This window comes from Prunus avium, chromosome 7 (assembly GCF_965620075.1).
Source record: "Prunus avium chromosome 7, drPruAviu1.hap1.1, whole genome shotgun sequence".
Classification (NCBI taxonomy): Eukaryota; Viridiplantae; Streptophyta; class Magnoliopsida; order Rosales; family Rosaceae; genus Prunus; species Prunus avium.
This window is the reverse complement of record NC_142290.1, coordinates 34842153-34856114: the sequence shown is the minus strand read 5'-3', so window position 1 is coordinate 34856114 and position 13962 is coordinate 34842153. Positions and strand designations below refer to the sequence as shown.

The window sequence follows — 13962 nt, the reverse complement described above, 5'->3', positions numbered from 1 at the left end:
GGCAACGGCCCATTTTCCAGTTGCAAATAGCATATTCTGAATCTCTTATATAAAAAGAATGACCGTTCACAAAAATAGAAAATGTGCTTCACTGAAACAGCCTATGAGCAATCTGGCTGATAAAACACCCTATAACACTACCCATCGGCTGATTATCTGAAGCCAAAACTGATACATAAATTCGTCCTTTCACCAAAAAAAGTGTTGCAATATTGCAGCATTTCTCTAATCTAACAATAACAACCTCTAGATCATCCAGCTAATAAGAACAACGTTTAAGTTCACAAACACTCTAAAGGAGATTATCCAGTTGTGCTTGAAGTTCTTGTATGGAAGGCATGTTTATGATGCCTTGTATCTCTTCGGGGGAATACTCGGCCTTTAGCAGGGACTGTACTTGCACATGAGCTTCCATGATATTTGTCCTGCATTAAAAAAAAAAAAAAAGTTCGCAACTTGTTGAGATGTTGGGCGTGATAGATATTATCAATGCATAGATCCAAATTAAAAGCATCCAATCGTCAGTTCCAAATGTTACTAAAGGAATATAAATAATTGATATCAACTTAATCAGTCCGAGGAGTGCATGTGGAAAACAAAAACCATAAAATTGTGCCTTGTACATGTGAATCTTGCACTTACTTTATGGGTTTGAATAGAATAGTTCGTGTTGATGGGTTCTGCAGATAAAGCTTCATCTTTGTCATTACTATTGGCAACTCTTGCTGAATAGCAGCAGCTACCTGTTCCAGATATGCATTACGGGGATTAGCTCTAGTTGAACCTTACGACTGGAGAAGTTATTTTAATATGTGAAGTCCTATGTCCCAAACAATGCCAATTTTGATGTGAAACAAGAACCCCAGCAAACAAATATATACACAGCCCTCACTGACATTGCTCTCCACCACAGCAATTATTTGAAATGCATACCTTTTGAACAAGTTCAGCCACCTTATCTGGAGTTGCAAAAGCTTGATCTTTGAGTGGTTTGGCCATAACCGACTCTGCCTTTTGATTCTGGCTGCCAGATGACATTGCAACTTTCACAGCTGTGACCTATAAAAAGGCACAATGAAGATCTTTTAGACATGATTAGGCAATTTATTCTAACGTTCTGTTTGTTTATTACTTGTGTACTTATATCTAAGTGTCTGGTCTCTCATTAGCTCCAAAATACAAGACAATTTTCCAGCCATGATACTAAGGGAGAAGCGACAAACACAAACCTTGGTAACAAATGAAAGCATAGGATCCACAACCAGCTTAGTGACTGACATTATGAACTCCTCACAAGTGGTTTTCAGGCTTTTCTCCAATTCCTGCAAGTACATTAGCAGGAATGGAAGTGAGGTAAAGACCAATTATGTTAATATAATGAAGCATCCACAGAAAATGAACCCCAAAGTGACAACAAATAAAAACAAAACCTTGCTCTGAAATAAGAAATCATAGATTGAAAGGAAAATTGACAAACCTTCTTAGCATCTATTTGACTTTCCAAAACTCGGGGAGATAAGGTCCTTGCCAGTGAAGTTGACCTGGACCAATCAAATAAAGAGGCTTGACCTCTAAGAATTCGTCTTAGATGCTCCTGCGCAAGGAGATTGAAAAATATTAAGATTTCTATTCCATCGAATTTCAGGCATTTAGGGAACTTTTAACGATGCATTGTTACATTTTCTCAACATAAAAAAAGAAGATGCATTGTTACCTAAACCACATAAACATTCTAAACATCTTGGTTGATGAAACATGCCTGTCTGGTTGGGTAAAAACGAAACCTAAACTAGAGAACTTATGAGTTATTTGAGAAGAATAAATTAGCTCCACTTAGTGGGGTTGTGGGCCACTTCTCTATGTAATGGATGCTACAACAATGCACCATTTCCCCTGCTCTTTGAAACCCTAATAAAAATATAATGCAGTTGGATAGGACAAATTTAGCTTTGGAGGAACTAACCAGCAAGTGTGAGAAATCGAGTTCCTTATGTGTGACAGAAAACTCAATATCGAATGGTGCAATCTGTGAAGACAAAACAAATGTGTTAATAAGTCATTTTTAAAAGAATAACCACTTATGATATATACAGCAGAAATGAGGGATCACCTGCTCCCTTAAGATAAGAAGATTCTTTATGAGGAAAAGCTGACCATCCATTGGTGATGATCTCCTTGCAATGAGTTTGCTCGCTTTCTGGCAAATGAAAGGAAAGACAAACTTTTGTCACCATATTAAGGCAACACTAACCAAATCCCATCATCTTTATAAACACGGATAACTTATACGACAGCAGAGTTACATAAAAAAATTAGTGTAGAACTATTCACCTGGATAGATGTTGAACAAACTTCAACCACTTCCTGAAAGACCAAAAATAAAAGCCAAGTGTTTAACAAAATTCATATAAAGGGAATTTATTTAAGACAAGTATAACATGTGGTGGCTGTACAAAGGCTTAAATACCTGTGCTAAACCAGTGAAAACTCCTGGCTCTAAACAGCGATACAACTTTGAAAGGCAAGATATCGTTTTCTCTAGAGGTGGATACCACGTTTTGAAGACTAGGTTTTCATCAGCCTGCTGTTTGACAAAAAAATAATCACAGGTGAGTCCATTAAAGCAGCCAACAATGACACAGAACTGGAGCTAACAGTAGAAATGATCAGCTTGGAAATATTTACACGGGCAAAGGCATACTAGTGTCCTAGAGGTAGACTGCAAACCTAACGGATATCTTTGACAAAAGAAGTGATAAATAAACTCTTGGGTCACTGAATGGCATCTCTAGAACCCATAGTTTGTCTCTCGGTTGTGGATATTTCAATAAGTGACCTACCAATATCAACAGACTGAACAAGTAACTCATTGAGGGCATGGAAGATTACATAATGGAATATCAAAATTATTAAGCCAAGTGCTGGTGTCCCATAAGATATAATTTAGGGATACATAACTAAAAATATACTATATGTCAAAGAGAAAAAAAAGGAAATGGCAAAAAATTTACAGAAGTAGTTTCAAGATTATCTGCCACAGATCTTTCCAGCTTTGCAGGGTAATCCAAGTCTTCATCCAAAGGAAAATAATTTGCTATCTGAAAAGAAACAAGAGAAATCTTAAATAAATAAATAGAAAAAAAAAACAAAAGGAAAAACGTAGCTAGTCAAGTAAAATATACAAGATATGCTGGAAAAATAAAGTAGAAGTGCTGGCTAAAAGGTGGATAACAGGAAACAATGAACAGGGGAAAGACCAAACATCAGTAGAAAATTAAGAATAAATGTAATTACTTTTTCCTTCTACAGCATGTAAGCACTTGTGTCTCCACTGGAAAATAAACTTGTTTTTGCAAGCTCATTGTCATTTTAAGCTAGATATTAAATTGATGCAAGACATAGATTAAAATCAAGCAACACGAGACAGCAGACCATTGAATCAACAAGTTCAATCAATATTCAAACAAATGAATATTTCCATTCATTTCATTCTACCATTTAGGAAAAGGATCACCTTCCATTTCCCATTTGTTTAATTGAGAAGTTCCAGTGTTTCAACAAGGATGTCAAAAGTGTTACTCCTTATAGTAAAAGATATCCAACAAGATTTAAAACAACCTACTGAAATAAAACATTAATCAAAGTTACAGAAAATCACCACTATCATCAAGCAGAAAAAAAAAAATATAGAAGTGGACAAAGTAAATTGAAAGAATTATGATAACAAAGAGGTAACAGCTGTCATATGAAATGAAATCAACAAACAATAACTCCCAGGAACAGGAATCACCTCATCACGAATATGTGTTCGAGCACGGAAAGTCAACCGTTCATGAACATCTGCAAGAATTCTCTCTAGTGTAGGACGTAGACCAGCTAATGATTCACTCCTCCGACTTAACTGTTCACCTAGGACTTCAACTTTCAATATATCAACAAGTTCGCAAAGAAAATCAACATTTGTTTCATGAATAAGTTTTGGCCGCAGTGTATCATACAAATATGTAGACCTGCATTAAGTTATCACCATAAGGAGGTTATTATATAGTTTAAAGTGCACATAAACCAATCAAAGAGCCAACCTCCACCTTACAATGTAACAGCCTAACAAGGAACAAAGCGAAAAAGACAGAAACCAATCAAGCTTGACTCGCCTCTGGCACATGTAATTTAACAGAGATTGCCTTACCCCAGTTATTACACGTCAACCTCTAAATAAAGCAAGAGAGAGAAAGAGAGGGAGAGAGAAAAGGAGACCTACAGAGGATCTATCAATGGAGCCAAACTTGAAACGTCCTCTGCAGAAGATGGGAAAAAATGATCAAAAAGTTGATGCTCAAGCTGACAGACCTGCAAATAAGGAGTTTCAAATTCAATTACAATAGAAACTTTATTGTCCTACAACATGAATTATTATATTATATTCTGAAAATGAAAAATAGAATGAAAAACCTTGATCAAATATAAAATAAAAACAGAAAATGATCACTCTCATCAACTATGACATGGAATCCAAAGATTGCTAAATTGTACCAAGTGTGACCTTACAGCATACTCAATATATCTATGCAGCATAAATTGATATATGACAGTAAGTTGCATATCATATTAAATCACACATCACAGATATCTTATGCTGTCCTTAATTAGGACAGGGTGAATCATACCATCCTCAGTTTATATTTATAAGTCCTTCATTGCCAGTTTTTTTAAAAGGAGTCTATTTCGATGAATATCCTTGTAACATATATATATCTTACCTGCATTAGATATGCACATCCAGATCTAGTCAATGATGGCAAGGCCTCTTTCTTGGCAAATTCAGATATCCGTTGATGTACTATACCTCTTACCTGGATAAAAAGGGGGATATGATAAAAGTGATAAAATGAATAAACTAATATAGTAAACAACCAATGATCCTTTTCAAAAATTAAAAATAAATAAATAAATATAGCGCACCAAGGAAAGTCTCTGTTCACAATATAGTTTGTGGCATTCCGCCAGGATCTGAGTATATTCTTTCCTTGATGATCTGCTTTCAATTTCCTCCAGCACTGGCTTAAGCTGCAGAGATTCTATTTGTTAGACATCAACACTTAAATGAGTTTGAAGTTAATGCACAGAACTGCATTCCCACATTAAAAATACTAGTGTAAAAATGTTTTCCAGGATCAACTGGCAATCAGCCTTTCAGGCCCCGACTGCTAAATGCAGTAACCACATTTCAATTAATCCCATGGATCATTCCAAGCCAAAAGGGGTTACTGTTACCTCACTTGCTGCTGCCTTGAAACGGACATATATAACAGATGCTTCCACACCCTCAGAAACAGATGCTTTGCTGCCCCCGCTACTTCGGATAGCTGCCTGTACCTGATGCAAGACAGTGAACATAATACAAAGTGGTGTAATATGCATTAATGCATGTATATACTGAAGCCTACTACGAAAGATGTGTTCATGGTAACTCAGTTCAATATGGTAACTTTACCTGAGAAGAAGCACCTTTGAGAACTGAAAGTACATGAGAACGAATCATGCCCAAAGCTCGAGACTGTCCAAAACATGTATATTTATATATTACTGAAGGTCAAACTAAATCTTACAAGAAGATGAATCTCCATTCTATATTATTCACTTAATCAAACCTCTGGCAAATTGTACCTGCAATTGTCGAAACTTGAGTAGGTAAACACTGGATTCTGCATATTGTGGATTGCTTTCAACATACCTACAGTAGGAACAAGTCATTTGAAAACAATAAGTTTTAATCTCAATAATATATCCTTATTAAATGCTCATTGTTTCCTAGTATCAATGACAAATTTGCAAGTGTTTAACGGAATAGTGTCTGAGGCATAGAATTACTAATAATAAAGGTATCCCACTTACGATATGCAATCATCAAGGCGTTTGAGAAGAGGGAGAAAGTTCTCATTTAGAACATTCATGTTTGCAGAATAAAAATTGGTCGCAATCTGCACAAAATTGAAGATTTAAACATGAATTATGTATACGATATATTTATATGATGAATATAAATATATATACTCTGGATGGTATTACATACAGACTTTGTGCATCATGTTATTTTCTTACAAATCTAAACAAACCAAAGAAGGTAAGATCCTTGGCACAAAGATTCAAAATATATACTTCAGTTTAAGTTTGAACAACACTACAAAGTAACACCTGAAAAAGGAAAATTCATACTGAGGAGAAACTGACTCAGATTCTTGAAAACTTAAAGCTTCAACACAGAAAAAAAAATTCATATTTTTATATCCATTCATTGCCACGTATATTAGAGATTAAAAAAACCCCCACAATCTCAACAAAGGAATATTATTCTAGGTAAGGTAGCATTCAAACCTTACATTCTCCAATTCATCAAAGTAGTTCAGCTTACTGCGGAGTGCTTCTGAAAATTCAATCAGTCGTTGCTTCTCTATTAACTGCAAAGGAGAAATGAGGAAACAGCAAGTTTTAAACAAGTTTTCAGGCACCACATACAGTGGTTTAACATGACACCAAGGAAAGTGTAACAAAGAAAAAGGTGACAATAGAAAGAAAATCCCACCAGTCTGTCGCATGCATCGTGAAGAGTTTTAGTCTTCGTTGCTACTGCCTGATGCTGAAGTTGCAGTTCATTAAACAAGTCTAGGGTGTCATCCACCTGCATAGAATGAAGCCCAGCTATTTCAAACAAGCATAACAGTCTAAAACAAAAGTGCCTTCAATGATACTAATAGATATATAACCAATACCTGACCAAGTATACCATCACAAGTCTGTATGCGCTCTGTCAAAGTGTCTACATAGTGGCGATACTTCTCCTCTGTCTTAAAAGTTGAAAAACCCAAAAGAAAAAAAGAAAAGATGAGCAATGAGCGGATATGCACACTTGCTTAAATCATAAGAAGCTGTACTGGTGCTAAAATTGAGTACTAACCTCCGACTTCAAAGCGGCTTCAAGATCTGTAAACCATTTGTAAAACTGCAGGTAGAAGAAGCTAAGTTGCAGTGAAATAGCCATTGAATTGGAAGAGACAAAGGAATGTGATGGTGAAAATTACCTGATTTGTGTTGACGAGAACGGCTTCTATAGCAACAGAGTGTTCCGAGCCAAAGGAGCTGTCCTTGGTGGAGACGGACAGGGCATTTTGATGTCCTGTACGGTCCTGGCCCTAGAATTAACGCAAAAGAAAAAAAATCATGTTATTATGGAGATAAAATCGTGAGGACAATGGAAGAGAAATAAATAGATGAATTTGCATTTGTAAATAATCTGACCAAATTGGGAGGGAAGGGTCGCTCTGCGACGGAATGCGATAGGGTTGCAATGGCCGCTTGCTGCTGCTCCGTTAATGGCGTGTTCTGCAGAGCGAGCGAAGAAAGAAATCACTATATCAAAATCCATATCGAAAGGATCCGATCCGATCCGATCTGATCTGATCTGAAGCTTGCTAAGTGTAATTATAGTGAAAAATTTTGGAGAAAAATCAGATGCATATGAACTGAAATTGTGAATTTGAATCTAGGGCAATGAGGCTGTGCCAAATTGAAAGAAGAGGAAGCAAACACCTGTTCCCAGTTAGATGCGAAGTTGTAGCCCTTGGAAATGGCTCCAGATTTCGGAAGGTTGGCCTTACTTGCCATTCTTAATCTCTTCAACCTTCCTCGCTCTCGCTCTCACAATTCACAGTTCAGACAACGCTTGTGGTTGTCTTCATCCCAATTGCCTACGCCTATTTCTCAGTCCAGTCGCTTCCAATTTTTCTTCTGTACGGGCTTTCAACGATAAACAAGATTTAAACGCGAGCTCTTTGTGTGTATTAGCATCAGGACGACGCCGTTTCGGTTACGGAAAACAGTTGAAAACGGTGCGAAATTGGTTGGTCCTTTTGCCTCTCTTTTTTCATCTTTTACTTTCTGTTTGTAACATCGCTTTGTCGCAGTAAAATTTTAGTGACGCAGTGTTTTTTTACCCTTGAGTTTTACCACGGTTCTGAATTTTGAAGTGTACGAGTACTTCACGCAATAGGTCTATATTTCCATTACAAAACCATTAAAATGAGAGTGAAAATAACCAGACAAAATGGGGGAAAAAACATACTGGAAAATTTTAGGGTTATTCGCAGCAATGGTCCCTCAACTATACCCGTAGTTACATTTTGGTCCCTCAATTCAATTATTAGTTGCAGGGGTCACTCAACTAGGTGCTATGTTGCGTCAGTAGTCCTTCCGTCAAGTCTGTGGCTTTTTCCGTTAAAAATGAGGGTAAATTCGGAAATTCGTCTACAACACTCCCTTTCCTCCACAATCCTCCATTGCCGCAACCTAATGAATGGAGGAAGGATTATGAAGAGTTGGCCAAATAAATCGATGTGGCTAATCCCAATCAAATGTATTTGAGGTTTCTGTTTTCTTTCTAAACGAATCTAAACTTTTTTCATCAAAACCAAGGGCAGTAACCTTCTTCCCTTTCTTCCCCTTCACTGTCTGGATCTCATCCATCATGATGCGGTTACTCACCACATTAAATCCCAAGACAGCAGGGCTAACCTTCTTCCCTTTCTTCCCCTTCTTCTTGCCACCCCCCTTGGAGGACCCATCTTGGTCAACATCCCAGCCTCTGCACCGTACGAATTCACATCTCCACCACCAAACCCGGTGAGCTTTTGATCATTCTGACTTTGAAACGCAATTTCAAGGACATCAGCCGATAGCAACTCCTTGTAGTCGGCAAAACTCAAGGAAACTCGTATCTAGCAAAAAATTTAATTTAAATCAGTGATACAATTAATTATGACAATTAATATCGCAAGAAGAATGCATTTGGACCAACAAAAAATGAAGCCTATATTAGTATTACACCTCTGATCAAGGAAGCCACATGCCTCAATTGTGTGTGTTGTGTGCCGGTTTTCATGTCCCTAAATCATTTGCTGGGGTTCAATCAAAGGATTTGGAGTCGGCATACGCTCAGCCCAGAAGAGATTGGAGTTATCTTTGAAGGCGGAGACCCACTCCTTCTTGCTCCAGATGCCGGAGCCTTAGGGCCAGGTGGTCTTGCTGACGCAGGAGTCGAAGAGGTCGCGCCAGTACTTGCCGTCGTAGTTCTTGAGGGTGGCCATGTCGTGCTGGACATCGAGGAGGCCGCCGGAGTCGGATCGGTAGACGATCTCATCGAGGGAGTAGGACTCGAAGTCGACGGCGGCAGCAGAGGAAGGGTCGCCGTTGAAGGGGACGTAGTGGGCAGAGAAATGGTGGGTGTGGGTTCTGTTGTGGTAGCGAGCTTCATCGACTGTTGCAGCAATGGAGGATTGTGGAGGAAGGGAGGGTTGTGGATGAATTTCCGAATTTACCCTCATTTTTGACAGAAAATTTAACAGAGTTTGACGGAAGGACTACTGGTGCAACATAGCACCTAGTTGAGTGACCCCTGCAACTAATAATTGAATTGACGGACCAAAGTGTAACTACGGGTATAGTTGAGGGACCATTGCTGCGATTAACCCAAAATTTTATAAGCTTTTGACAAACTGTTCAAATATTGAATACAACTGTAGACCAAAAAAACAATTACAAACTTGTGACATTTTGCTAGGTTCCTTGCAGACCCTTTACAAGAAAGATACAACAAGAATACATGAACAAGATGTTGCAAAAGTTTTAGCAAGAGCTGAAGTGTACTAGTCCTTGACATCGGTGACACCTTCCGGAGAGATCTGAAACCGTGCTTCGGCCTCAGCCAGACAAGGAGAACTTATTACTTTACAGATCCGCTCCTCGCCTCTTCCTTTCCGGACAGCAAGCCTATCATAAGAAGATATAAGTGATTAGAAATGCTAACACAAGAGTAATTTGTTCTAGGAGGAAGGTATAGAATGAAGTTAGAAGGACAAACCTTGTTGTGGAAGCATGCGCCATGATGTTACCACCAATAGGCTTAACTTGAGGCCCGGCAAAGATTGCAGAACCATCCACTTGTGCAACTACTTGATTTGTGATAACAACAGCCACACCGAACTGCAGTCACAGTGTACAAAAAGGGAAATACCAATAAATAACAAAGCTAAAACTAGGGGGTCTGAGTATGTTTTATAAGTGAAGCTGTAAAAATTTTAACCTCATCTGCTAACTTCTGTAGGCTCCGTAGAAACTTTGCAAGATGCATTTGCCGGGCTGAAAGTTCTCCTCTTCCTGAGAAATCTGTTCTGTAGAGGGCTGTAGCACTATCTACTATCATGAGAGCAAACCTACAGAACCGACATCCGTTAAATAATTAGTCTTAACCTAAAAAGTTGAAGACTAGACCAAACTCTAAACAAGTGCATAACTAGAACTGAGAGGTTCACGACAGACCTTGATTCATGACAACTAACAAATCTCTATACGAGACAAGAGAAAAAAAATGATAAAGTGTTACACCTTGTTTCTACCATCATGGAAGCTGCTTCAAGCAAGAGCCTTGACTGATGGTCCGTGTTATAAGCTCTAGCATATGCCACGTTCTCCAAGACATCAGCACCATTGAGTCCAAACCTGTAACAACAACACCATTAACCATCTAGCATACATAAATCACAAGAGCAAGTTCACTTCAAAATATTTATATCAAACCTCTCTGCTATCTGTAAGAGTCTCTGTGGCCTGAATGTACCCTCAGCATCAATGTACATTGCTTTTCCCTCACCGCCTCCTTGATCCAATGGGAGCTGAAACATCAAAATGAATCAGAAGTGCACTATAATGAATTGAAATTATAGGTTGTAGTTCGGTGGTTTCTGTACCAGCACAACATGTTAAAGAGAAAAGAAAGTCACTTACTTGGCAAGTGACACAAAGCGTGTGACACAGCTGGGTCTTTCCAGAACGGAACTCACCATATATCTCAGTAATAGATCCAGTCTCGATTCCTCCTGTCAGAAGAAAACCACGCGGAAACTTTGATACCACAGAAATATCAACTGAAGTTTAAAGTATTACATTCCTATTGGTAAAACAAGGACTCAATTCTAAGAACTTGCAAGTTCTTGAAATTGGAGACAAGTCTTGGTTAAAAAAAGAAGAATAGTGGAAACTGACCCTCCAATATCTTATCAAGTTCTCTTGATCCGGAAGTAATCTGAATGATTTCGAGTCTCTGAGCGTGGAGCTGACTAGCACTAGTAAAACCCAAAGGCACAAGTTTGGATGCTGTCAATGAAATGAAACAAGCCAGGCAATGGGATATCAAATTATCGCAAATAGTGAATAGCTTCACGTATAAAAATAGTGGGAAAACGAGAAAAATAGATAACAATGAATGACATACCTGCTTCAATGATCTTGTCAACTTTAGCTTCGCTGATTCCTTTGATCTGCAGAAGATCCTTTCTTGGAGAGTATGCAACAGCTTCAACTGTGCAAAGACCCGCATCTTTAAGCTTCTTTACATCAATGGAAGCTATGCCTGACGTCTTTATTTGAAAAAATGAAAACATTCCATCATCAATTAAAGAAAGATTGCTACTTTGATCGAAATATCATTGGTCAGTGAAAATACGCAATCCAGATTAGAAATTTCATCTCTACCGGGATGAACTGATCTGTAACAAACCAAGCCCATACGACTATCAAAACCAGAAAGAGATAGGCCGTTGGCTAGGGTTTCGCATTGCAGGTAAAGAGCAAAACCCAAGACTGATAATTAATAGTAAAATGATAACACAGTTGGATTTCATCGTACGATGGTCAAAACGAGAATAAATAGCAGAACCCATATGAAATATAGAATCTTGAACAACAATTTGCAGAAATTCGAACCGAATTCAGAGAAAAAGAAAAACCCTTTCTTCAATTTTGAAGGGAACAGACGAATCTAAACAGGATAAACCATTGGAAGCATATTGAAGAAGAACCCATTTGGGGAAGCCGCTGAATTGTTCGAAATGAGTGTAAATTTGAAATGGGTTACCTGAAGTTGTTCAACGGGTACAGGGCCGTGCTGCATTTCTTCGTGTTCATCTTGTTGTTGGGCCGTCTTCTGGTTGCTCTGTTGCTCCATGCCTTCGCTAATAGTACCTACACGACCACGACGTGTGCTCCTATACCCCAACTGATCCCAAAACACAGAAGGAGAAACAGAACACGAGAAAAGACAATGGGAAAGAAGGAGATAATTAATATTTTCAAAAGCGTTTTTGGGGCGCCAAAGTACACACAGCTTGCCGGGGAAGCTTACTGAAAAGGCTCTACAACCTATCGATATGGGCTGGATCACAACTTTCTTCCGAAAGTAAATGCGCTGGTGGCCCAATTTTGTAAATCCAATTCATCATACACCCATCTCAGCCTAAATGTCACAACTACAAATGGCTGGGGTGCGTGTGCCGGCCCCATTGCATCCAAATTTGAACCCCCTCTCATAAATTAGAATAGTTTAGAATATCGGTTAGACATTAGATAATGAATAAAGAGCTCAAATAATTTAAACTTCTAAAGCAATACTTCCATTTTTTTTTGTCTGAACCACAAGGTGGTCCTGGATGGGCCCTAATTATGGGTGGCACCTTTAAGCCTTAACTACAACCCAGACTAATCCCCGCTCACACCAGGTCGGCCCGTAAAGGGTAAAGTGTTGGCCAAAGTGGTGACTCCATACGAGAGCGGGGATCAAACCCCTGACCTCTCTTAAGGAATGAGAGTGCCGAACCACTCACACCAACCACCTTGGTTAATACTTCCATTTTTAATGTGGGATAATTCTCTAAACAATCAATTTATTTAGTATTGCAAGAAATATAATCTACATGAAAAAAGTAATCCAACATTGAAAACTCACATAAGGATAGACTTTACCATTGCCGAGTCTTATAGCATAGGCTTGTAATCAAGTGGGGCATTAAAGATTAAACTAGACTACACTAGCAAAATGCATACACCCCTACCCGCTATGGGTAGGTAGCAAATTGAATTCACACCTTGCATCCAAGGTCTTCAACAAGATGAATGGAGTGGTGTCACTACCAGCCTTGAAGGTCTTAGCGGCTTGACCAACCCCTCATCTCACAATCACTTCTTATTTTCCTTGGGCATTCACTTGATCATAAAAATAGCATTCATATTTACCACTTTAATCACAATCTTCAGGCTAAATGAATTAGAATCAACACGCAAGTTTTCAAACCTTTTTCTTAATCTCACAACCACTTTTTTATTTTTCTCGTCATACATACCATATTTTTGTTATATATATTGTTCGCGATAAGCGTATAGGGTTTATGATAGTAACCAAAATTATCAACATATATGAGCAATTAATTATGTAAAAGTGCTATCATCACTAGCCAATACAAATATAAAAACGTAGGGTTACAAATTTTAATTTTTCTTCCCGTCATACATCTTAGAAAGTAAATTTTGGTATTTAACCCTATATAGTAAATTGAGCTTAGACCCATAAAATTCATTTTAAATCACCTACAACCATTCCCTTTATTTTTCTATTTAAAATACCCAATTTTTTCAAATAATACCCAATGACTAGGATCCAATTAAGCAAGTTACCTAATATAACTTAAAATCTAATTTATTGTATTTTTCGGTTTTCAAAACTACCCCTATTTATAAGTTAATGTGTTATGGGGTGGTGTAACTAATAACACACGTTGAATTTGGAAAGATCTCCAAATGGTTGTAATGGATGTAGGAATTAATTTAGAAAGTTATTTGAAATTAAATATTAAATTCAACATTAAAGTATTAGTAATCTATATGTGATTAACGTTTTGGTTTATTTAATAAAAAAATTATGTTGTTTTCCTTTTATGAATTATATGACTAGTAATCTATTTTATTATAGGTTTATGAATAATAGTGTACATTCTAATTATGTTGAAAAATAATTTGATAATCTTTTTATTGTTTGTTTTATGAAAACAATTTTTTTTTAAATGAACTTATTTTTTTCTC

General features: G+C 37.7%; 2 protein-coding genes across 3 annotated transcripts; both read right to left on the bottom strand.

Annotated features, from left to right (window-relative positions):
- Positions 1 to 32: 32 nt before the first annotated feature.
- On the bottom strand, positions 33 to 7802 carry LOC110749224 (sec34-like family protein). Of its 2 annotated transcripts, none has more exons than XM_021949283.2 (25): positions 7588 to 7802; positions 7297 to 7380; positions 7080 to 7190; positions 6956 to 7000; positions 6771 to 6845; positions 6584 to 6679; positions 6381 to 6458; positions 5896 to 5981; positions 5668 to 5734; positions 5495 to 5557; positions 5275 to 5376; positions 4963 to 5067; positions 4761 to 4853; positions 4262 to 4350; positions 3791 to 4010; positions 3012 to 3098; positions 2468 to 2584; positions 2332 to 2364; positions 2111 to 2197; positions 1964 to 2026; positions 1478 to 1594; positions 1230 to 1322; positions 934 to 1059; positions 643 to 743; positions 33 to 425 (listed from the first exon to the last, which is right to left on the bottom strand). In XM_021949283.2, the coding sequence occupies exons 1-25, from the start codon at positions 7660 to 7662 to the stop codon at positions 293 to 295; spliced, it is 2346 nt and encodes a 781-aa protein (XP_021804975.1). In that variant the 5' UTR covers positions 7663 to 7802; the 3' UTR covers positions 33 to 292. The 2 variants fall into 2 exon arrangements, with proteins under 2 accessions (XP_021804975.1, XP_021804976.1); XM_021949284.2 differs by having other exon boundaries at positions 2468 to 2581.
- A 1706-nt stretch (positions 7803 to 9508) lies between these two features.
- On the bottom strand, positions 9509 to 12213 carry RAD51 (RAS associated with diabetes protein 51). The gene is made up of 9 exons (XM_021949152.2): positions 11966 to 12213; positions 11324 to 11468; positions 11095 to 11205; positions 10837 to 10928; positions 10630 to 10724; positions 10438 to 10551; positions 10136 to 10265; positions 9914 to 10035; positions 9509 to 9822 (listed from the first exon to the last, which is right to left on the bottom strand). The coding sequence occupies exons 1-9, from the start codon at positions 12053 to 12055 to the stop codon at positions 9699 to 9701; spliced, it is 1023 nt and encodes a 340-aa protein (XP_021804844.1). The 5' UTR covers positions 12056 to 12213; the 3' UTR covers positions 9509 to 9698.
- Between the last annotated feature and the right edge of the window lie 1749 nt (positions 12214 to 13962).